Source organism: Oreochromis niloticus, linkage group LG23, assembly GCF_001858045.2.
Source record: "Oreochromis niloticus isolate F11D_XX linkage group LG23, O_niloticus_UMD_NMBU, whole genome shotgun sequence".
Lineage (NCBI taxonomy): Eukaryota > Metazoa > Chordata > Actinopteri > Cichliformes > Cichlidae > Oreochromis > Oreochromis niloticus.
The window spans coordinates 42,491,262-42,516,703 of record NC_031986.2 but is presented as its reverse complement, the minus strand read 5'-3'; the positions used below and the strand labels follow the sequence as shown (position 1 = coordinate 42,516,703).

General features: G+C 41.1%; 1 protein-coding gene across 4 annotated transcripts in view; it reads left to right on the top strand.

The window, feature by feature from the left end:
- cpamd8 (C3 and PZP like alpha-2-macroglobulin domain containing 8) overlaps positions 1 to 25,224 on the top strand; it is a 45,638-nt gene extending 20,414 nt beyond the window's left edge. For 3 of the 4 annotated variants that reach the window (XM_005479065.4, XM_019351796.2, XM_005479066.4), the window contains 20 exons: positions 1,097 to 1,165; positions 1,252 to 1,408; positions 1,594 to 1,770; positions 3,199 to 3,280; positions 7,637 to 7,793; positions 8,075 to 8,149; positions 9,637 to 9,802; positions 10,500 to 10,586; positions 10,824 to 10,960; positions 11,115 to 11,270; positions 12,168 to 12,230; positions 15,826 to 16,094; positions 16,166 to 16,253; positions 18,785 to 18,859; positions 19,064 to 19,169; positions 19,587 to 19,697; positions 19,778 to 19,990; positions 21,440 to 21,511; positions 23,536 to 23,737; positions 24,201 to 25,224. In XM_005479065.4, coding sequence (XP_005479122.1) covers positions 1,097 to 1,165; positions 1,252 to 1,408; positions 1,594 to 1,770; positions 3,199 to 3,280; positions 7,637 to 7,793; positions 8,075 to 8,149; positions 9,637 to 9,802; positions 10,500 to 10,586; positions 10,824 to 10,960; positions 11,115 to 11,270; positions 12,168 to 12,230; positions 15,826 to 16,094; positions 16,166 to 16,253; positions 18,785 to 18,859; positions 19,064 to 19,169; positions 19,587 to 19,697; positions 19,778 to 19,990; positions 21,440 to 21,511; positions 23,536 to 23,737; position 24,201 — 2,463 coding nt within the window. In that variant the 3' untranslated portion in view covers positions 24,202 to 25,224. Of the gene's footprint in view, positions 1 to 1,096; positions 1,166 to 1,251; positions 1,409 to 1,593; positions 1,771 to 3,198; positions 3,281 to 7,636; positions 7,794 to 8,074; positions 8,150 to 9,636; positions 9,803 to 10,499; positions 10,587 to 10,823; positions 10,961 to 11,114; positions 11,271 to 12,167; positions 12,231 to 15,825; positions 16,095 to 16,165; positions 16,254 to 18,784; positions 18,860 to 19,063; positions 19,170 to 19,545; positions 19,698 to 19,777; positions 19,991 to 21,439; positions 21,512 to 23,535; positions 23,738 to 24,200 lie in introns of those variants that run through there. The other variant, XM_005479067.4, reaches the window with a different exon arrangement.
- The last annotated feature ends 218 nt before the right edge of the window (positions 25,225 to 25,442 follow it).

The following is a 25,442-nucleotide window of genomic DNA, read 5'->3' as shown; positions in this document are numbered from 1 at the left end:
GGCAGTAATTAAAAAGCCGCATATTACTTCCCAAAGTACTTTGGGAATAGGTTTATTTTCTTCAACACCAATAGCGTTGGGAAATGGATGAGTTTCATGGTCTTATGGTGTAATGTGATTATGAAATTAAACTCTTATACCGGAGAGCAAGTGTGCTCTGCATGGGTCTGTCTGAGTGTTTGTTTTTGGGATTATCTGTGGGAGGTGCATGAATCACAATGGCATCACCAACAGCTGGAAGAAGGACCAGCTGGAAAGGAACTGTACCAGTAGGTTCACAAACCCTCTCCCATAAAAATTAAACTCTTTAACACTGTTAGCATGTTCATATGGGGTTTTTTTATATTTATATATGCTATGAGAGAAGTCAAAGCCATGGCTAAGAATTTTCACTTTGTACCTCCATATGTAGCAGTGACAGTCTTAAAAACACTGATTCAAACAGCCAGCATGTCTATGATAATACCATTATTTGAGTTGACCGCAAGTTGGTATCCAACTCTAAGCTCAACGCAGAGTTTTCTGCTGTGACAATGGGACAATGAGAGCAAATTGAAATAGCATTGGGTTAACTTGTAGCTTTATTAAACTTGCATGCAGTGTGTTGGCGCTATTGCTTGTGAGAAAAGAGAGGGGGGTTTCTTTTCTACTTCCTGTATCCATTTTCTAAAAACTTCCCTGATGTTTTGGCTGGTTGGTTGGTGGTTAACCAGGAGGGCACCAGCTTTGTAACACACTAGTGGAAATATTTTATTTTATTCAGTTTGAATGGGTACCATCCAGGCAGTGCCCACTGTGGATTTGGGACCTTTTCCATCTCCTGATCGTCTGGATGGATGTTGTGTCTTCCTTTAAGTAGCAAGAGAACCCACTTATGAGTGAGTGAGGCTCGCAGATGCAGTCAAACAATAAAGGGGTGAGGAGGGAGCTGAGTTCTTGGAGCATAGTTTCAGTAACAGATTATCTGTCAGCTGTCTTGGGTCTAATCTGTGCCAATGTTTTTGTTGGTATCGTCTATTATGGGGCAAAAATAATGAAACATTTCAAGCAAATGCAGAATAATAATTACAAATAATTATTCCTGCGTTCCTTCCAGGTGGGCCATGGTTTACATCCAACCAATGAATCGGTCATCCTGCAATGGGCAGGCCAATTCACAGGACAGGTTTGACACTTTGATGACATCTTTGTTACAACTCCAGGAAATATCTTTAGAGATCATTTCTGTAAAAATACTTTTTTTCCATCCAGGTGCGACACATAGGCTTTTCTACAGGCTGGGGCTCAGTAGGGGAGTTCAAGATTTGGAGGAAGGAAGACTCTGATGACAACCACAATGAGGCTTTCACACTTGGAGTCCCACAAAACATGGTGCCTGGATCAGAAAGAGCTACTGCATTTATGATTGGTAAACTATTTTCTGGTTGGATGCTTATACATTGCATATACTATTATTACTTCCTCAATACTGTCATTTACATCTGGAAAAAACTATTTTAGATCATGCAATCCTCAAGTGAATGTAACTAATATACGGCACATTTAGCAGTGTCAGTAAGTGAAGAGTGTTTGTGTATCTTGCTCTAATATCAGGTGATGTTATGGGGCCAACTTTACATAACCTGGACAAGCTCTTGAGGCTCCCCTTTGGGTGTGGTGAGCAGAACATGATCCACTTTGCCCCCAACGTCTTTGTTTTGAAGTATCTGCAGAAGACCAGGCAGCTCAGCCCTGAGGTTGAAAATGAAGCAACTGACTACTTACTTCAAGGTAAAGAAACTGAATCCTAACGAATTGCTTCCTTGGATTACTTTCTTTTCCTCGTAGGTTAAATATGACCTCCTCGCTAAGACAAGCTCTGATGGTCTCTTTAGAATTATTTTTTCATGTCCAAATGTGCTTGAGCTGTCATCAGAGTATTTAAGATAAATAATATATTAACAAGATGCTGAGTTAACTCAGTAACACCAATATGGTGATTCTTAAACATATGGATTACTTTCAGTACCACAGATTCTGAAATTTGTGCCCTCCCAAATACCCGCCGATGTAAACCCAGTTAGCTACCAGCACTTTAAACACAGGAACAAGGAAGTTATTTAAGTTCTTCAAGAGTGTGTCATGAATCTCAACAAGTCAAATCCTTTCTGGCATGAAGCTGCGCAAAGTGGCGTCATGCTCAAAGAAAGGAATGATTTCTAACTGTTTGTTGTTTTCTTAAAGTTATGCACCAAAATTGGGCTGTCTGCAATCAACAAGAATATAGTTTACCTTGAATAACAGAGTTCATTTATCAGACAAAAAGCTTTTTGGCAGCGGAGCCTCGGACTGGCTGGGATTCAAAACTCGAATCGTAAACTGAAACATAAAGGTTGATGATGTTATTCAGAGTTATCAAGATTAGTCTTCCCTCTTATAAAAGGAAAACTTCAACTTTAATAAATGTCAATAGGCTTCATTATTGTGCCACACAAGGACAGGCCACCCTGCATATATATGTAAATTCAAGAGTTTGTCTTTGACATTGGGGCTGACCCTCAAACAAAGTGGAAATTCAGCTACCAAGTGTCTACTGTCTTAGGTACAGGAACAAATGTTCGAATATTGGTAAATTATTATATTGTGGGCTGTTTTTTTTTGTTCGTTTGTGTTGTTTAAGACCTGAAAACTATGCTGGATTCACCCTCTTGGAGGCAAGCACCAGAACATCTTTGCACAGTTTGCTTCATTGCATAGTTGCAAGTGAAACCACTTGACTGCATATGTAAGAACATCGGGGGCATGTCCGAGCAAACGTTCTGTTTTCCTTCATTTATTTAGTCGCAGCACACTATGCACAACAGAGCTGGGTGAAGAATCAGAAATCAATGCCAAAAGAGAATTTCCGGGATACACGAAAACCACAAATGTTATATTTTTGAAATGTATTTGAATTTTTTGGCTACCTTTTAATATACCGTGTTTAGTTTCACTGCGTTGATTCTGGTCTGCCTGATCTTCCAGGCTCACATGGGCTAGTTTACATGGTGGTGCTTCTCCTGCACATTACTTTTATCCTGTGCACATTTCTGCAGTGGTGGATAAAAAATAAAAAAATACATCCACCTAGAGATTTATCAACAAACCTGAAAAAGATGTACATAATTTCTGCGTGTTCTTAGGAACCAACCTTTCTTACAGTACTCTCTTCTCATCCAGGCTACCAGAGACAGCTGACCTACAAGCGGCGGGATGGCTCTTACAGTGCTTTCGGAGAGAGGGATTCCTCTGGCAGCATGTGGTAAGTAGCTGTAGGTGTAGTTGCTGAAATGTGCACAACACATACCATCTAAGCTATGCTTGGCTGTAGCCACATTCCTCAGCTTTCAGTGGGACATAGGTTGCCGGCCAAAGCAGTAAAGTTTTTATCAAAACCTTCGTACGCTGTGCTCATATTAATCTATTCCTGTTGGTATGTTTAAATCTCTGAGTTTTTCCCTTTCGAGTGTTTATTTCATGTTTACACTGCCTGGAGGCAGGCAGGCAGACAACCATGTTAATATTTATAAAACTCGATTCGGTTGTCTCAATGGGGAGCTCCACTGCTTGTATTTTGAGGCCCACGCAGAATGTACATACCTCTGGTTGATTTATGAACTGAGGTGGGTATTGTGATATTTAATAGAGCTAACACCGTGAAACAGCAGGTTACATAAATGACAGAGAATCATAAACAAACTGCATAATTGGATCCCTGAGGTAGGCAAAGTTGTCAAGATTTATTTGCAATTAATCAGGGTTCATATCCGTAGCACTGAGTGGACCCATGCTGCTTTGGCCCCACAGACAAGCTCTTAATGCCACTATTGGAGACAGTGTTATAAGTTGTCTGGAGCCACTTTACCAAAAAGGTTTTACCTTTTTTTGACATGGTCTAGAAAATAGAAATGGTGCATGTCTCCTTATGACTCACTACCTGGGTGTAATTGGTAATATTAAACCGCTGCTGAAAGCTTGAACTCTTCCCCTGATGACTGTGAGAGGATATGAGGATGTAACCAGCAGCGGTTTGGAGTTTTCCTTGGCACCCAGGGTAACAAGTGTGGGCTGTGGGCACAACACAGATGGTGAACATTCAGTAAAACTGCATCAGACACTTTATGAATCCATCAACAACATGTTTGCATCCAAAACAAGCCCAGCTTTTGCTTCAGACTCAGGGTTCATGAGCAGAGCACTGCTTTACTGCCTGCTTAAAAGCAGCTGTAATGCAGTGTTAATGTATCCCAGGATGTTAAAATGTGTCAGTATGGAAATTGACAGGGTTTAATGAAAATACAGAGCAGAATGACAAGGGCTGGCAATAATGGTTAGGTGTGTAGCGCTAATTATCTCTGATGCCAAGGCCGTTAACAGTTCACAAACTGGGCTGAACGTTCGCTGACTTGATGTTGTGCAAAAGTAGAGAAACACTGGCAAAGAAAGAAATTATGAGATGTGTTTCTGACCTTTACCTCTTTCGTTCTTATGGTGATAAGAATTAAAAGACCAATATTTTGCAAATACAAAAATATAGAGATAGAAGAAGCAAGTGATGACTTCACCCATTCATTCGCACTGGAGCTGAGTTTAAGCTGAGTGCAGGGCTGTCAAAAATAAAGCCCGGCGACCAGAATCAGCTCGGTAAAGACTCCAATCCGGCCCACTTGACAGCTTTGGAAAATGTAAAGTAGGGCCTAAATTTTCGACTTTTATCTTAACTTTCAGAATTTTTTTTTTCTAATGATAAAGACATTCCCCATGGCCATTTTTACTACGCTGAAGTAATTAAGTAATAGTTAACAATTAAAGGACCGAAAAGTTCTCCTATAGAAATTTCAGTTTTTTACAGTGTGTCCACAGTTAAAACAATAAATAGGGCATTCCTTAGAATTAACAGACATCTGGGCAATGAGCAGCCACATCTTTTTCTCTAATTTTACACATTTCCTTTTTCAAATTCTTACCCCAAAGAGTTGTGCTGACAGATATTTTTCATTTACTTCAAGCAGAATTTCTTTATCATACAGAAAAACTGAGACATACAATTGAATTTGCACTTCTTTTTCTTATATTAAGATATCTCCAGGATTAAATGTGCAGTTTAACCTCTATACACTGACAGAAAGGAGAGTTTCACTGATCCGACCCACATCAAAGTGGTTTGTATGCGGCCCACAATGTAAAATGACTTTGACATCCCTGGCCTGGAGATTCGCTTAATGGTCCGCACCATCTCCTCTGGTTGGAGCCAGGATCTTCCAAATATGGGAAGGGAGCTAGAGCAGACGAGTGACACTTGATCCTGACTGGGGTGCATAGCTAATGTGTTCACATTGTGCTTAATGCCAAAATTGCCTTGTCAGTCACTCTCGACCAGGCATGTCTTTTAAGCCAACCACGCCCCTAAAAATACCTCCTTTCAGGCCTGATGTTTGCTTCATTTTGGAATTAATTTCAAGATGATCACCAGCACACTGAATCATATGAAGTGGATTTAGCTAATGACATCATACGGAATTGTGGAACCAATTTACAGACTTACTATTTAATGAGAGAGGTTGACTCATTTTCATTTGGGGTCTATTGGAGGCAGAGATTCCTGTTTTGTTTTGTTCTTTTAAGCCAGCACCTGGTGATATTGTACTTTAAAGTACTTCTAGATTGTCTTCAATTTAAGATGTGAAGCCCGTTCACTGACAACATAAGTTTCCCCTCACTTAATTCCTAATGTGACCCTAAAAGTAATTGAAGCCTTGAACTTCATTTCAAACTAGAGGTATGAATTCACTATTCGGATACAATTACAAGATTTTTACGTTCCCCCTGCACAATATTTTTAATATTCCAGGCAGACAGTAAATAAAACTTCAGAGTGAAGGCTGTCTTGCAAACTGCAATAAGCCTTCAAATTGTCATGTATTCTTTAATTTTAGCTAAAAGAATAAAGCAAAGTTGTAGTAAATCAAAATGTGCTTTAAAAACTTGTGTGCTTCTTCCTTATATAATTATCCTTAATAATAGGGTTTAGTTCTTGGCTCTACATGTTGAGGCTGGCATGTCATTTGTGTCTCGACCCAAAGATTGATCTGACAGCATTAGCAGGGTTACTGGCTGAATACCTGAGATTAAAAGAACTGATACGCACTGCTGTATTAACTTAATATCTGTTTCCATTCCTGTGCCAAACCTGTATGTCAGTGTTTGTGTTGTCGCTTGCCTTCTATTTGCAGATGTGTTGTAAAATATGTTTTAAAGTAAAGCCATTTACTGTGTTAACTATACGATATATAGTGAATCCAGGCTCATTAAAGTAACGATAAACACTTTCTCTGAATCCACCTCGTAAAATTCTCCTTAAAGCTTGTCAACCTCAGCTTTATCATGGAGCACACCCATGTATTGTCTCGGAAAAGTCCTTTAGCTCTGCCCTTTGAAGCACGGGGCTGGATGAGTGTAGCTCATAGAGGGATTTGGATGTGTGGAGTCAGAAAACGGGAGAAACAATAAGTGAAGGCGAGAGTGGTGAGATGGTGACCTTAGTCGTGGGGTGAGTGGTGGAAGTGAGCTTGTCTAGTGCTTCCTTCCTTCTCCAAGCTAAATCATATTTACATTTTCCAGTACCTTTCCCCGAAGCCTAACATTTAAAGTCAGTGACACAATATCACTTAACATTATAAAAATTCCAACGGACTTGTGGCTTCAGCCCTAGTTTTGTCTCTGGGGAGGAATAATCCAGGTTCCAACCACGGAAGATTTAATGTTTTTGGTTTATGAGTGCAAAGATCTTTTTTTTCCAGTTCATCCCCTCTGGTACTCTTTTCTTGGAGTGTGATCTCACTTACAAGCTGCGTTGAGAAACTAGAGTGTGACCTGTTTGTTTATTCCGTTATTTCTCTCTTTGTTGTACACAGCTTACCTCATCCTGTAAGGCTCTTTTGGTAAAGGGGTGCTGTAATGGAATGTCTTGCTGTCACTGAGCAGTTGTTGGCCAGAGACTGCTGTTTTCTACCAGTACCGGGAGGTCTGTTGTTTATGGATGCGTGTATGTTTATTAGCTCAGCCGTGTCCCCCAGGGCTGACCTTAGCCTTTCTCCATTTCTCCCCTGGTTCTTCTCCACTGTGGCCCACTAAAACCACAGCTCTTAAACTCTCAGTTGCACTCGCGGGCCAACCGGATTCCCAACCTTCGTTCCTGATATTCATGTTTGTGTAAGTTTCGGAATGCTTTCGGGGAATCTTCGAATCACAACCAGAAACATACTTGATTGGCCCGTGTGCAATTTCACATTCCCAAGAGCACAGCTGCCACATCCTGTAGCACTGATCAAACCCTGCCGCACCCATCTGCTCCCCTCCTTGCTTCCTTGCTTTTTTCCATTTCATCAGCTCCATCTATACATACCAGTCGTCTTGGAAAACAACATCCCAACGTTTATGGACGTCTCTATCAGCCCCTCTTCCCATTTGTTGACAGATAGAAAGAGTGTGGAAAAACTTCTCAGTCCACTGAAATAGTGATTCCATATGTTGTCAGAGATCTTTGATATCTTCTTTTCCTTTCCCTTACCCGTCTTTTTCCCCCCTATCTCTCACCTCCATCTGTCCTTCCTCTAAGGTTGACAGCATTTGTGCTGAAGTCCTTTGCCGAGTCTCGAGGATTCATCTACATTGACCCCGATGAGCTTCATGCAGCCAAGTCTTGGCTCATCAAGCATCAGGGAGACGACGGCTCCTTCCCCGCTATGGGACGCATCCTCAACAAGGACCTGCAGGTAGGGCTGTGTCTACATAGATGTGAGGTGACAGATGTTTAATTTTCTGTGCTTGCAAAGCAGGAACGGGTGTAAGAAGTAGATTGGATAGACAAGATGGATAATGGCATTGATTGAGAGGGCAATAATCACATAAATTTACAGCATGAACCTGGTGTCAGACTTCTTAGCTAAAGGATTTCTGGACTGATGAATACATTTAAAGTTTAACAATATTTATACTGCAGTGAAATGAGAGCTGAGATGTTATTAAGTGAAAACATGTCTGGTTTTGACCACAGGGAGGAATCCATGGGAAGATTTCACTTACAGCTTATGTGGTAGCAGCTCTGTTGGAGACAGGGATTACCACAGAGGTAAGCAGGCCAGCAACACTGAATGACACTGCAGACTATTTATTCCTCTTGCTTCACAGTTGCTCCTCAGAGGCAAACGAAATAGCGTTGAATTAGGCAGGCCTAAACAAACCCACTAAAACATGCAAAAGTCTCCCATTTTGACAAATACGTCACGTAAAATCAACGCAGTGGTGTAAAATTCTAGTCTCAAAGTGAGGTGCTTTACTTAATAAAACATACCTGCCCTATACTCCTAAAGTCCTTCCTCCCAGCCTGGGTCGTGTGCGGACGTATCGCTGCATTCCTCATAGTTGTGAAGATGGATGTGTTGGCAGTCCGCCTACTCAAATTTGTTATGCCCCAGTGCTGCTAATGTACCGTCTTATCATGTTTAGGAGTACTTCAAAAGTTTCAGGCTGATGTGCAGAGACATTTGATTCCCATGAAAGACACCTCTGTTGCATTGCTCTCTTTCTGCCATCTGTTTTTTCCCTTTGTCCCTCCGCTTTGCTCTTTTTTTTCCACCTTGCTTTTTCTTTATTCTCCTACTAGAAGCCGCCCTCGATAAATAAACATCAGTATTCACTAAAAGAAATGGAAAAGTTAGGAAAAGAGTCTTCTATGATCGTCCTCAGCGTGTGCTGGAAATTCCTTAAACATGAAAGCCTCCAAACCTCAGATTGTTTTTGTCTTTGCTCACCAATCGTCCAGATAGTTGACTCTTTATTTAGCATTTCCTCCGCCTGGCTCCTCTCCATCCATCTGTCTCTCCCCCCCTTCCTCTCCTATCTCTCCCAGAAGGTTTCTTCTGAGAATCTGTGCTTTTACAACTGATAAAAACCAAAAAGGTATCCTTCACTTCAAAGCAGTACCCCCCCCCCCCCCTCCCCCCACCTTCAATTTCACTTAATTAAAAGATGACTGCTGCAATTACAGTGAGTGGCTCTGGAGGCCTATCATCGCATGGATGAGAGGGAAGGTCACATCTGCATGAGATGAAAGTCACTCTCAACTTTTTAATGGCTAAAATGAGTGTTTATTCAATAACTACTGTCGTGTTTTTGGACAGAGCAGCCTCTAAAAAAAATTAGGTTGATGATGATTTTGTGTGCATGTGTTTGCGTTGGGGACACGGGATTAAAAGTGTAGCAGTAGTTACAATAAGTAAAAGCTATATCTGATGATCCTGGGATATAGAATTGCACAAACAGACCAAATCACTATAACCCACTCTGTTATTTGCAACGTAAACTATAGAGACTTTGTCGCAATGTTAACAGCACATTAAATGTGAAATATAAAATTCTGCTTGGCCCATTCACAGCGGACCATCAGCTATGAGATATGAAATGTGCTTGTATCAAGGCATACAAATATTTCTGCCAATATGACACTGAGTAGAACATTTTTACAGATTCTAGAAAAATGTCTCTCTGCCACATTTTGTAAACGTTTGATCACACGTTCATCTGTGTTTGCCCTGTGGTCTTTCTTGTCTGGTCCAGGAAGAGAAAGTGGCAGTGGCTAAAGCCAAGGACTTTCTGGAAGCAAACACATACACTGCTGATGATCCTTACACTACCGCTCTGTCTGCGTATGCCTTGGCACTGCTACGCAGTCCTTATGCCCCGCTGGCCTTGCGCCGCCTCAACCACATGGCTATCACACAAGGTACCACTATGAGCAATACTGTTAGTAGTAGTAGTATTTTAAGTCAGAACTTAACCAGGAAAACTGAATCAAGTATTTTTTTTTTTTTTCCACGACAATATTGCACATTAAAATGTAGAGATTTAGATCTTCTTTGGTCAAATCTTTGTAGCAAAACAAAATTATTACTGGTTTATATTTACAGCTTCCTGCTCACAATTTGAACAAGCAGTCAGGCCCAAACTATAGGAGAGCAGCTACTTTAAAACCAGCTGCTGCAGTATTCAGCAGCAGTTTGCTCCACCCCTCCCTTTCCCCTTGTCTGTCTTATCTTATTGTTGATTTCCTTTGGCCATTTCCTTGTCTTCCTCTTGCCTGAAACGTTCTGCAAGTTTGGCAGATTTAACAACGTTGCAGGCGTCAGGGGGAGTGGGGCTCTTCCTTGATAGCAATAATTTTATTCCCCAGGTACAGTAAAGGCATAGGGTGGGGTAGCAAAAGGATAATCAGGATAATGATCCATGAAATATCTAGCATAGTTAGTGAGCCCACAGTGAGCTAATGTGTTGAATTTTGCTTTTTTCGCTTTGTCTTTGGGCTGGCACCATCCCCCATTCTGGTGTGGATGTTTTCTTTTAGTTTTTATGAAAGGAGATTGATGGAAGGAGCGGTGAGTCGTTACCCCTACCTGTCTGTTTTACCTGGTTTGTCTTTATAGATGGACTAACCCACTGGAGTTTAACTGGGAGCACAATGACAGATGAAGACACTTTCATGGGCTTCAGTGATGGCCTCGCTCAGTCAGGTATATTGTACATCTACAGAATAGCTCCTGCCTGTGTAATATAATGCAAAGGTGGTGACAGCACAGTACTATACACTAGCTTTGAATTAGCCTCTGTCAATAAAAACACACTGAGAAAATTGCAACTTTGATTCTTATTGTTAACACCAGCAATATAGCACTGACTGAGTTTTTTAGTTCTTGATAACAAAGCTAAGAGTCGAAATGCTGCCCTTTAAAATCAGTTTTTATTTGTAGTGGTATCAGCAGAAGTGGAGATGACTGCGTATGGTCTTTTGACCTACACGCTGCTGGGGGATGTGGCATCTGCCCTACCCGTCGTCAAATGGCTCTCCCAGCAAAGGAATGCCTTGGGTGGCTTCTCCTCCACACAGGTACCTCTGTTTTTCTTTTCTGTATTTTGTTGTAGATTAAATTAATTATAAATAATAAATGACAACAAACTGTCTTTCAGTGTTATGGACAGTTGCTACTAAAGATAAAGTATAACTTGTTAACTTGGTGCTTCTTGAAAACCCCCTGTGCCAGGACACATGTGTGGCTCTGCATGCTTTGTCGGAGTATGCCATCCTGTCTTATGTCGGAGGGGTAAACCTCACTATCTCACTGGCCTCCACCAACCTTGACTTCCAGGAGACCTTTGAACTCAATAGGGACAACAAGAAGCTCCTCCAGAGTGCCAAGGTAACCTGAATACGTGGTCTAGTTTAATGTCAAGGCTGTTCAGCGTTTTTGCACACAGGTCATGAAGGAAAATGAAGAAGTTGTCCTTACGCACATGTACCACACAGCAGGATATACACACATCTAGTTTAGGCTAGCGTGGTCACACACACAACACCCACTCGGTGGTGAATCCTTCTGACAATAAACAAGCTATCCTCATGTGGGAGCAGCAAAGGACGAACCCTGCAATATCTAAGCAGCGCTTTATCAAAATGAAATCCCTTAATCATTACCAGTACTTGAGGTGGTAAATCCTCCTTAAGAGAACCCGCTGCACTTTAATGCAGTTTAGGAGCTGTGATTGATGAGCAGTTATGTACCAGAGCCACACACCGGTATTAAACATTAATCCCCGTTTCCGTGTTCAGCTGTGCGGTAGCCAGGACCTTTTGATACTGCCAAACCATACCAGGCTTAACTGGGCCGGATTTCCCAAAAGCACCTTGTTGGTCTGTTGATTTAATAACTGGATTTATTACAAACTTGACAGCTTGGGCATGAACTACCTTGGCCAGAGCACTGTGGTGTCAGGTCAGCACTACTCTGTGTGTGTGTGTGTGTGTGTGTGTGCGTGTGTGTGTGTGTGTGTGCGTGTGTGTGAGGCAAAGGGCTCCATCAGCCAGCTGGAGTGGTTCAGGTGAGAGTTCAGTAGGTTCTCTCTGCCAGGCATATTCCTCCACTGTGATTAGTAGTGTCATCTTAATTGGGGCAATTAAGGCCTGCTGGTTAGTAGCCAGGGAACCACAAGTGGCAGTGTAGCAGCCTACAGCACTCATTCACTTGATAAATGACTCATTCACCTCTCCCTGCCCCCCCTGACTCTCTTTGTTTCTCCTCTCTCTCCCCTTTTTTCAGATCCCCAGTATCCCCACAGGCCTTTTCGTCAGCGCTAAAGGAGAAGGCTGCTGTCTCATGCAGGTACTGTGCTACTACAGACACAGACTCACACAAACACACATTTGCATTCTTGAAAATTGCCCAAAATTGAACTTTAATGCAATGCTTATTTCAGTGACTCACAGCAACACTCTGCCAGTAGGGGAGAGGCTCCATAACGCCTCAAATTCCAACATGAAATTTGAAATGATCTGGCATAATTTAGCCAGTTGTTTTGGGGTGTGTTGATCCCTGTTGTCTCTCCCTGCCTTGTCACAGACAAACAAAAGCCCCTTTTATAAACAGAAAGAGTTGTTTTTCTTTGTAGACGATGACCGTGCCTCTCTTCTTATCACTCATATTCAAACATGTGTCTGCTTTAAAACTAAACAAGTTGTAAATGAAAAAGCATGTGCGATCAAAGATGTTTACAGTCCCATTTTCCGAATCCTGTATTTGAAATCTGACTTGATGTGAATGAGGCACTAGAGGATGTGGTGGTCGGCTTCCAGCCCTCTCCCCTCTGCAGGTTTCCCACACACAAACATGCTTTTTTTTTTTCTTCACACCTCTCTCCCTCTCTGCTTTCCCCATATCCACACCTCTCCGTGAGTCAACACACCTCTCTGTCAGCCCCTGGGGCCAGCAGCACCTGGGCTCTAATGAAATACTTGAGCGGTCCTGCCTGTGTATGTGTTTGTAGGCATGCAATGAGTATATGTCAGTTGCCTCAGGAATATCATTTAGCAGCTCTGCTAGGGTCTCAGGTAACACTGAATGATTTATCAGAAATGTGGACAGTTCTGTTGAGAATAATCTTCTGTGAAATGAAAACGAGTGTCAAAGCAGTGAATTGTCCCTAGGCTAAAATACAAGCTGCTGAATGCATTTCTGTTGTCCACAGAATATGATTTGTGGTTTATGCTTTAAAGACCTTTTCTTATTTTACTTTTTGATGTTAGAGGTTATAAAGGAAGGAGTCAAATTTTTAATCATTTTGTTACTTTTTTTGTTATTTTACTGACCGTGTTGGTATAAAAAAAAAAAAAAAGAGTAAAGCTTCCATCCAAAAAGTGAAATAATTTGGTTGAAAACAGAAGGCTTCACCTAGATTTACTAATCAGATTTCACTTTTTTAGAATAAACTTGAAATACAACAAGGACTACTAATCAAGATTTAATGTCCGGATCAGAAAGGAGCATTTGAAGTTAACAAGACCAACAGGTCACAGTCATACTACTGGCTTTATGAGACAGAACTGTTCTCAGGCATCAACATTTTTCAGTTAGCATAAGGCACCTTGCGGAATAATAATATTAATATTTACATTTATCGTTAAACCAGTGGTATGGAAAAAGTGGTTGTTAGATTCAACCTGAGGGGAGCGTGAATGTCGATAACAGCTTTAATGGTTGTCCATTAAGCAACATAATGATACAGGGGAAAGTTGGGGAAATACTAAAGTCAGCAGGCTTCATCAAATATGTGAGCTTTTACCATAATTTGGCAAATAGTTGCAAAATGATGGAAAAATGCAGTCATGGTAAAAATTAAAGTACACTCACTTTAACTTCTAAGATCTTATGCAACAGGACATAATGACATTCTGTTCCTTGGAAGGTCTTAAAATTGGGTAAACACAACCTCAGATGAACAACAAAACATGACGTATTACATCCGTCATTATTTATTCAAAAGCCAAAATGAAGAAGCAGTATGTGAAAAATGAAGTCCACCTTTACTCCTTCCACAGGAATTAAGAAGGTGCTGCTAATCAGATGCAGTTGATTACTTGATCATCAGCAAGTGTGACCATGTTTGTAAAAGCAGAAGTTTTGGCAGTTTGGAGGTCTGGAGCATTCAGGTGTGTTCACAATGCCAAGAAGAAAAGTCATCAACCGTGATCTTGGAGCAGTAATTGTAGCTCCCCATCAATCTGGAAAGGGTTAGAAAACCATTTCCAAACAACCTGAAGTCCATCATTCTCCAGTGAGACATATAATTCATGAGTGGAAAACATTTTAAACAATCTTCCCAGGAGTGAACATCCCAGCAAATTTGCTCCAAGATCTGACTATTCATTTCTCAGGGAAACGGTCCAAAAGTTGAGAGGTACATCTCAGACTCAGTAGACCTCAGCTAGCATGTAAATGTTAAAGTTCACGGCAGTACAGTTAGAAAAGGACTACCGTATTTTTCGGACCATAAGGCGCACTGGATTATAAGGTGCATTAAGTGAAACAAAACAGTCAGATAAGTCAAACTTTACTCAACTCATTCTTCTTGCTTCCTCCACTTCTGTACCATTGATTCATTAATGTTGAATTCTCTCGCAGCTGCTCTATTCCCATGTTGTTGCAGTATATTAATGACTAACCTCGTATTGTGGATGGATTATCTCAGTTGTTCTCCTGACTGAAGTTTGGTCCGTTTACAGCATCCTGCCATGTGATTGCATTTGTCCCTAACCATCGGGAACCCTCACGTTAACTTTTATCGAGTGGAAAAAAGTTAACGTTCATCCTCCAGCTTCACTGTGTTTATGCTATGCTAACATAGCTGTGTCGCTAGCGATCACATAGCACATCATTATATACCAGCTAGCCCAACTTCAGTAACCCTACAAACGTCACTGCTGTTTAGTTTTCTGTCTTGATTTATGTTGGAAGTGATAGCAGAGCTGTACGTTTTAATTCTTTCAGGAATCTCTCAGTCAGAACATGCTATATCATGTTTAGTTGGAAACTAGCGAGCTAACTTATGCTAACTTTAACTCCATTAAATTTAATAAATTCTGTTTTCATGGATGCCTGGATGTTAAACTTAATTGTTACACCTGGTAAAGCAGCAACAAAGATGAAATAATTTAGACAGTTTTTAACTCTCAGTGATGCCGCAGTGTTTGTTTGACTTTGGGACCTGAAGCAGAGTTTGGACCCAGATTACTCCGCGAGGCTCCTGACTACGGTAGCCGTAATGCTCCGATAATCCATCAACCAGTGCGGCTTCATAGCTTACCAAAGTCATACTAAAACATTTTTTGACAGATTTTTGAGCGCTGTGTACCACATAAAGTTGGTTCGAGGTCAGTAAGCAGAAGCAGAATTCATACATAAGGCGCACTGGATTGTAAGGTGCATTGTCGATTTTTTTTGAGAAAATTAAAGGATTTTAAGTGCGCCTTATAGTCCAACAAATACGGTAAACAAGTGTGGCCTATTTGGAAGGGTTGCCAGGAGAAAGCCTTTTCTCTCTAAAAGAGCATAGCAGTACAGCTTACATGTATGTTTGCAAAATTCACCAAACGTCTGGAACAATGTCCTTTGGATGAAATGAAACTTTTTTGTATACTAAAGTATTCCAGCGTCACATGTGTGGTGGGTGTTCTCACTCGACTTCTTGCTCTTGGCTTTGCTTTTATTAAATAAAAAATCACCTGTGTTGTTGGTCATCTGAGGTTGTATTTACCTCATTTTAAAAGGTGCTTTTATTATGTCCTGATAAGTAAAACCTTAGGATTGACAGAGGGTGTGCTTTCTTTCTACTATAATTGTAGCTCAGTGGTACAGACCCCGAAGCCACATCGCTAGCGTGCCTGATTTTCACAAGTATCTCCTTCTCTCTGTGTGTCTGTAGATCGACGTGTCTTATAATGTTCCTGACCCAGTTTCCAAGCCGGCCTTTCATCTCAAGGTGGATCTGAAAGAGCCTTTTCAGGAACGAAACCTGCAGCCCCTCTCCTCCTCTTCCTCCTCCTCTTCCCGTCATTCTACCTCACGATCCCGGAGCCGCGCTGACAACCGCTCTGAGCTTAACTGGAAGCGACGGGCACCCATTGACGATGATGACCCAGCAGCCCACCAGGACAAATTGGATTATCACATCTCATTAGAAGTTTGTGCGAGGTAAATGTTTACCACACACTTGCACACAGAGCTGGGGAAAAACATGTATTCATCGCCAATCCTTTGTCTAGGTGGCTTCATTCAGGCTCGTCTAACATGGCTGTCATAGAAGTACCCATGATTTCTGGTTTCCGAGCAGATGTCGAAAGTCTAGAGCAGGTATGTAATCGCACATGACCACACTTTAAAAGAGGCTTAAATGTTGTTGGAATACTGTCGCATTTAGCCATAGTGACTGACATATTGCTTGACAGGCAGGTAATCAGGTAGTTGACTAAACTGAAAAGAAGGTAGAAAGAGACAGATGCATCTTGAGGCCATTTAACAATAATGAGTATGTCATGGAATTGATCAAACCCCTTTGCAAACACCACGCTCACACGCTTCGCAACCACACAGGATGCAACATTTAATTCACTCACATAAACAAACACACACATTTGAGATATTGTTGGGTTTTAGCGTAAATAGCACAGTGAAGCATTCTGTCCCGTGTTGTTTGACAGCACAGCTCCTGAAAACATCCTTCAGATGGCGGCAGGTCATTTAACTACTGCATGTTATGCAATGTGTGCTGTTGAAATGTTATATTCATGTGTCTGCATGTGTGTGTATGTGTCTTGTTGATGGGGATCATTTTTAACTTGGAGGTTAAAAGTCATCAGGCCTCTCTGGGCTTACAAGACCGTAGACATACACTTCACTAGGCCATGTGGGGTACATAGAAAACTTGTAAAGTGTAGAGTTGACAGACAGCATTATGCTGGATGGATGAAATGAGTAATGGAGAGTACCGGTAAGGTAAATTTAAGGGCTGTATCAAGGTCAGCCCTCCAGCCACCAATCAGAAACTTGTCCCTCATTACTAGACAGTTATAGGGCTAAAGTCTGCAGGCTTCCACCTCCAAAAGAGCCACCTCTCTGGCTACCTGGAGAGATGTAAAACACGCGTACTCATACACACATAGTACTGTGAGTATATCAGTCGTGGCTGACCCGAGTTGTAGTGGCTAACAAGCTCAGTTTACACCCCTGGAGTTTTACTGCTGCCTGCCCGACTGCCACTTACATTCCTCAGTTTATGGTGGCAAGCTTGGCTTCTGCAGTGATGTCTAGTTGCATTCATTGATGCTGCAGTACTGAATGATTAGTCCAGTGACTGACTGGGAGCTGCCACAGCCATGGCCTCTTATCACCCAATATAATGAGCTTTCTTTAACAACCCAGGGCACCCTGGGGGTATAACATTTGAGCAATGGGAGTTCATGAGCAATTTTTGGTTATTATATAGACAAACAATGCGTTCGTAAACAGAGGCCAGTTCTATTTGTTTGTGTGTAAGTGCGTGTGTCGTGGTGGCGCCAGCTCAGGCTGAGCACCTCATAAACCCCTGCTGTCCAAAGGCTGCCACCTCTGACAGAATGAAAACCCCCAGTGGGGGGAATTAACTGCTGGCTCTCTATGCACACACTCTGATTCTTAGTAAACAGCATCCTCATCGGTCATTCATACCGTCCTAATTATTAGACAGTAACAAAAGCCAGGCCTGTGGCACTATTTCAAATTCGTCCTTCCGTATTTAGTGGTGAGTCGAATACAATTCCATTGCAGAGACAAATTTTCGTGACTATTAAGTTACATGCAGGCGAACGTGACACATGGCAACAGTAACGTTGTATTCGCAAGGGGATGATGAATACAAAAATCCAAAGAAGTCTGATGTTAAATATTTTTTAAAAACATATAGACATTAATAATTGCTCTTTGTGTGGTGATGTTAATGCAAAGTTTCATTCATATTGCCCCAGGGTACATACAGGAATATATACATACTATAATGATCATAGTGTATGTAAGATGTTCATGTAAACATGATCATTTGTGTATAATGTTTAAAAAAATAAGTATTAAACAGAGTTCCGGTAATTCTACAGGAAAGCTGTCATCTTTTTTTTATTTCAACTACTTAAAAAAAGCCTTTCTGAGTCTCTTAGTAATGTCTTTTTCATTTTCCACTGTGGACATGACTTCATGATAGAGTGTATATGGTTTGCATTTCTGTTATTGCTCACACATGCCTCCCAAAATGAGACACTGGGCACAGAACAATAGAAATTCTTTATATACACTACAGTCATAATCTGTACAAGCAGAAAAGGGAGCAGTTTAGTTAAATATTAATATCCTAGATGTACTGTAGAGTAGTGGTCACAGGGCTAACATAAGAACTGTGGGTTTTCTTTCATGTTTGACACATTATATTTAGTGTTCTGTGAACAGTAAACCTCGGTTGGCATGAGGTGGAGCTGTCCAGACCGCTGTGGTGCTGATTACTGCTAATGTCCATTGTTAATGACTTCTCTGCATGTTCATATATAAATACTGTAGTCGTACATGTAGCTGACTTAGATGGATGCCATGCACTATGCGTTTTTAAATTGACATTTTATAATCCTACTCGGCTGCAGTTTTAGAAAATCGAAACAAGTTTTTATCAGGATCTGATAAAAAGGATCTTTAATTCTTCTCAATAGGTACAAAGGCAAAAGATATTCATAAACCCTTTCCAGTACTATAAAATCAAGTTAAGCATTATTAAACTTTTACTATTTTAAATGAAAATGTCAAGAGATCGAGGTTAATATTTGCGTATGAAGCTTGATTTCGTTATGCACTGTGCTGGTCAACAGCTGCTGATGGACAAGAGAGTCGGTCTGAAGAGATATGAGCTGAGTGGGAGAAAAGTGTTGTTCTACTTTGATGAGGTGAGTTCAATCAAAATTCTCGATTGCCGTGTCTGAAAATTGCATACCTGTTGCATCACTGTAAACACAAGATAAAAAGAACCTCTGATTTATTTATTTAGTTTTTTAAGCAGGCTTAATAATACCCATGTTTGTGTCTGTATTCATGTGTATGTGGGCTAGGGTGCTTTCATAAGTCTTTCTCTGTTTGTCCACCTTTCGTAGATTCCCAGCCAGTGTATGACGTGCGTGGCCTTCCAAGCTGTCAGGGAGTACATTGTTGGCAAGACGGCGCCTGTTCCGGTCAAGATCTATGACTACTACGAACCAGGTGTGCCTCTGATGAATATTTTAACCCTTTAAAGCCTGAACTGTGAAATAATTGCCATAAAATTCAAATTATTTGAAACTGGACTGTTTATTGAACCTTTTGACAATAAATAAATACATATTAATATGCATGTATCCTATTTGCTACATTCAGCATTTTTTTTTTTCCAGTTTATTGCTTAAATATATTGTCTGATATATTAAGACGTTTTTAATAGGGGAAAAAAATCACAATGATGATGAAGAAGTCTTTAAAACTCTAGGCATTAAGAGCTTAAGTGCTGCTCTTTACGGAGTTAAACACTTTTTTTCCTGCAACTGGAATTTTTCAAGTTTATGACCTACTAATGGTGAGCTTCATTGTTTCGTGTGTGTGGATGTGTGAACATGCTCGTGTGGGTCTGTGCTTGTCGTGCAGCTTTCGAGGCTACCCGGTTCTACAATGTTAGCGAGAGCAGTCCACTTGCACGGGAGCTGTGTGATGGACCTACATGCAATGAGGTGGAAAGTTCAACCAATCAGTGGATAGGTGAGAAACATGTGCAGCGCTCCTAAAAGTGTGGAAAGGCCTCACTTTCATGAATCTAATGAAAAATTATGTTTCTGCAGGTTTTGTGCAGGCAAACCAGTGCAACAATGTGTTTGGCTGTCTGGAGGAGGAGCGGTTTGAGCGCTGCACGTGCTACAGGGATTGCGGTTACGATGGGGATCCTGTTTGTGGGTCAGATGGGCAGCTCTACCAGAACCAGTGTCAGATGGAGGTCTTTGCCTGCAGAAATGGCACAAGAATCAAGCAGGTTCCGTTGTCCCAGTGTCCAGACGGTAAGAGCTCTGTCATCATGCATCATCTCATCTGTTCACAGATTCTGAACCTCTTTGTTTAACCTTAGTTTAAAAAATATATATATTTCTCTAATAGTGATGTTGGCACAATACAATAGCCAAGCTGCAGACCAAAGACTCTCCCAAATCCTGGATTTGTAGTGATTAAAATAGGTCTGGTTCCTGTTGACATTTGTTTCCACCCAATGGCTGAATAAACATTTGAGCAATCACAGTTTAGGCAGTGATAAGAATAGATCCGTCATGTCTGTTCATCAAAAATGTATTTCAAGTTTTTGCAAGTCCACATGTTAAAAAGTTGTGAAAACATCCTCTGCCAACTTCAGTGTCAACAGGAAATGTCACAGACCAGATTTATACCTGACTCGGATCACAAAGGTTGGCTGAATGAATGATCCAAAACTACTAGCCTGAGATGGAAATTATTGTGTACATGTCTACATTTCTCTCTGTTCTGGAAGAGAAATGTCACAGAAATAGACAAATTTGAGTTAATATAAAGCACGTGTCATTTCATTTCTCTATACAGTTTGTGGTCTGTGACTCTCGGGCATTAACAGCGTGCCCCAGGGTATTTTTCCTTAACTGTATGTGTGTGTTTCTCAATTCTCACTGTGTGTTTAATGGAATACAGTCGCTTGGGCTCATATGAATGTGCAATCCTCATTTTTTCCCTTTATTTTTACGTGTGTCTGTTCATGTACACATGCTAAAGTGTATGCAATGATCTGAGTTTGGGAAACAGCTGTTCAGGTGTTGAGCTGATTACTGAATGAGTTTTTTTTGGCGCGGGGGGTTGAGAAAAACTACCCATCGTACCCCAACCCCCTCAACCCCCACCATCCTCTCTCACTCGCTGCTGTATTACAGGGCTCCCTCCAAATGACAGAGTGCTTTTGTCCAGCCTTTGAAATCCTTGTCACATTCCTTTCCGACGCACAGCCCAACAACAAAGGAGCGTTCATGTTGTGGAGCAGATTGGGAAAAGGCATAGACAAAACTGTGGTGGGAAAAGACCTCAGTTTGTGCCAAGTCGTTCATGCTAGAGATTATCAAAAGGATTGTATTTTTTTGTTTAGGGCCCTCTGACCTTGTTTGTTTGTGTACAGTTGTGCGGGGGGAGATTCATGCCACCGTTTCCCAGTTTTGAAAAGGAAAAAGATATGATTTGCTTCCACACATGGCCTCCTGGCCATGCTTTGGCCCCTGCTATTTTTGGATAGATAGAATTTAGTGCGGGCCTCTGTTCAGACTGAGTGTGCATCAATGTCTTGCCAAGAAGTGTTGCTCAGTGGGGTGGATAATGCTTCTGGCCAGTATTTAGATTATGCAACAATGAAACTCTGTTGAATTCGTTACTTGTTTTTTAGGTGCTGTGGCAGCCACATAAATGTGAATGATCTAACATGTGTCTGTTTATATTTCCAGTGAAGACCACGGAGGACAGGCAACCAATAGTGAGTCAGGAAACTGAGCAACCCTCAGTGCCTGTACACACAGGTAGTCTCCCATATCACACCTTTTCCCCACTTACACAGCTTTGCATGCTTTCATCTCCTATGTGCACTTTCTATGCATTTTTTTCTCAAACTCATAGTTTGTCTCAGAGACAACAGCTTTGCTTTTTTTTTCTTGTTTTCCTTCATTATTTGCATGTTTTAAAGAGCCGAAAGCAAATCTAACTCTTAAATTTACTGTCTAATTTGCTTTTGCTGTCATTGTAGGTGAAACTCTATTTCTATGTTAACTAAATGTAAATGCAGTGGGCGGTGAGCAACCCCGTGTTTGTGGCGCATTGGCGTTTGCAAGGGCAGGGAAGAAGAAAGGATTTAAGACCAGGGTGAAAAGGTTGAGACAGTGTGTAAGGGCTGTAAAGCTAAACAGGAGAAAAAAGGGTGAAGGGGATGACCAGGAGATGGGATTAGAAAAGAGAAAAGGAACAGGGTCAGTGGGAGAGTAGAGGAAAGTAGATATGCAGGTGGGGCGTACGGCAGCACATTCCCCTGCCACCACGTCATGTTTTTACAGTCTGTGTGATAAATAGGTGGATCGTTTTCAAACAGCCGGCTTGATTGTTGCTCTGTCATGAGCTTAGATCAGCTGCCATTTTCAGGGAGGCAGCCAGAAAATTCCTGATAGGATGTTTGGCTGTGCGTGCAAGGAGGATGTAGCTGTGTTACATTTGGCAGTGCAAACATAAAAAAAACAGTCATTCACAAGCTGCAGGAGCGTGTACTTATATACTGTGCGCGCACATCGCATGCTGTTATATGTACATGATTTTAAACTCGGGCTGCATGAAAGTCTGAGTTGCCTACAGGTGTGTGTGTGTGTGTGTGTGTGTGTGTGTGTGTGTGTGTGCGCGCGCACCCGGTGTGGCACAGCCTGCACTGACTTGTTGCTGAGCCCGCTACCCTCGGTAGCTGCAGTTCATAAAGCTTCTCTCACTCAAAGGTCTCCTTAGTACAAAAGCCAATGCTTCGCACTCACCACAGGAATGCTGTTTCGCACTTACACAAACGCACACACATATCTATACGTGCACACATAACGCATACACTTCCTGCATGTCCATACAGGCAGATATTTGCCCACACACAGAGACACACGCACACACTCATCTAGAATAAGATAACCCTGGGGTGATTAGATTGAATAAGTGCTGTAAAAACACTGTCATTGTAAACCATTAGAATGTTCACTACATGCCAGATAAGTGCACCGAGAGTGTAATGGGTGAATGTGAGTCGTGCCATGAACCTGACAGTTTCCAGTGTAACAGCGGAGAACGCTGCAGCTCTGGAATTAGCTTCCTTGTGCAGACTTGCCATGTTGGTGACCTTCTGCCAGAGGACAACATACAGTAGAAAACCTATACAGGCATTCCTTCAGTTGATTTTTTGGTTATAGACTTTACATCATATTTGTCTTAAATTGGTTTAACTCTCACCATATGTGCTGTGGGCCTCAAAGAAGGAAAATCTGATTGCAGGCTACTCAGAGTAAAGTGAACTTTCATAAAGCTATACCTTGAAAAGACTGATTCAAGCCTAGCACGCTTACACGAGGATACAACATTTTAAGCAAGGTGCGACCCCTGCTGTGTGTGATGTGGTATTGCTCCTCAAGGGGTCCAGATGTGCAGTATATTAAAGGTGTCCTGTGGGGCTGTCTCGCAAGCCAACAGGGTTAGGTTTAGATTTAGTGTTGTTAGCCAGGATTACGATCTGCATCCTGCAGGTTTAAAAACATTTTTCTGTCTCACAGTTTACATCAGTATTTACTTCTTAAAAGTCTTCCTCATCCCTGTGTTGAAACATTGATATGTTTTTCGTGGCACATTACCACCACCTGTAGTTTAGTGTAGTAGTACAACACCAACTATATATATTCATATCAGGACAGATTTTTATTTTTTTTAAAACCTCAACAGTGTAAGTTAGAGTATCCATGACAGCCAGAACTTTCATTTTTTATCTCACCTACCTTGTGTCTGTGTTTCTCAATAACCCTGATCTCTCCAGGTGAAGAGGAGCAGGGCTCTATGGCAGAGGTGTCCTACTACTCCTATGAATATGACCCAGACTCTGATCCTTTCCTTGCTGATGCACAGGGAGGGGACCATTTTGATCTACCTGAAGGCGGCAGGGGTGTGGAGCACAACGTGCTCCTACCAGTAGATTCCCAGCTACCCACACTGGACACAAAAAACACGCCTGAGCGATGGTATGAGCTACATCTTTGATGTATTTGTTTAACAGACTTTGGATTAGTAGACCTCTCTGATGTTTTCCAGGTATCTGGAAGAGTCTGTTGTGAACAATCATCTTTGGTAATAATGTTAAAGGAATAAAAACACTGTCTCCACAGACTTTAAAATCAGTTTTATATTGTTCAGCAAGAGATGCTTTAACAGAGTTAACTCTTTCCCCCATAAAGAGGACATTTAATCTCCCCTGTTCCCAAATGACACCTCGGTATATATCAACAAAGTTGTTTGATGACCATTAGTTTTCCAGTTTTTCCAAGAGTAGCTGCACAGGGAGAGACTGTCCTCACTTACTTTTGATAAAAACCCAGTCACTTTGTTTTAAACGCTTCAAGAGTTACTCCTAGGAGGCTTTCAAGGGATAAAGAGTTAAAGATGATCCTTTAAAGAACGTGTGTCCTGTTTTCTTGTCATCTACAGAAACACTCCCAGAGTGAAGCCATACCCACCTCCGAATTGTACATTATTTGTGAATATGCTAGTGAATGGAAAGAGAAGAGAGACTTGTTGAAAGGAAGACATGGTGGGGTCTGGAGAATGAGTGTTTGACCTTGTGTGAGTCAGAGTGGATGCATTTATAAGCCTGTGTGTGTGCTTGGATGTGACTGTGTACGTTTTTTATTAAGCTAGTATCCTCCAGACTTGTATTTTTCTTCCTCTAGACTCCTAGTAATCAATAGGCACAATATCATATTTGTTAATCACTGTACTGCCTTAATAATCACTAGAAGAAATAATCAAGTATTTATGTTTGTAATTACACCTGATGTTAAGCAATGTATTTTGTTATATTTTCTATCTGTGGTATTTATTTTTAGATAGAGATCATATCATTTTTATTTTCTAAGTCGCCCCCTCAGTACAATCTACCTGCCCCTTGTGGATTTTTAAGATGTATGCTATACTATCCAAGGCATTTTTTTCTTTCATAGCAAGCTTTAACCCAGTTATTGCAATGTTTGATGAAATTCCTCTTCTGGTATCCTGCTGGAAAACAGACATACGCTTACCATATGCTTTACGGAAACATAAGCTGAAATGTTTTTCATTTTAAAGATTTTTTTTTGGCATTTTTGTCTTATTAGACAGCAGAGTAGAGATTGACAAGAAACACAAGGAAGCAGAAGGGGACTGGCATGCAACAAAGGCCTCTGGCCGACTCTGACTTATACAGTTCGCCCCCAGCTGTAGTGTTTCTGAAATGATTCTGCCAAGATACCAGCATCTCCTCTCACCATTGAGATTTGATTGTACAGCTCATAAGCTATTTTGTTTTTTTGTTTAATTTTGATCTTTGAAGCAGTCAAGTTAAAAATATTAAAGAATAATAAAGAATGAAGTTTTGATTTCTGTAAAAATACCAAATTTGATCAAATGTAACCCAGATCGATATCAAATATTGTGATTTTTAAAACAAATGAGAATAAAATGTGTATGCAGTTTAGGCCTTTGGTTTCATTACTTCACTACCTGTGTTTCTCCAACTGACTTACTGTGATATCTGCATCTTTCAACTAGCAGAGGAGCTGCAGTGCAGTTCTTTATGAGAGATGTGTTGCTCCATTTCCTTTAAATGGACGATTAAGTCAGCAGTCAACTGTATTATACTCAGCTGTTTCAAAGGGCCTTCTGCTTTTACTCTCTTATTCCTTGTATGTACCT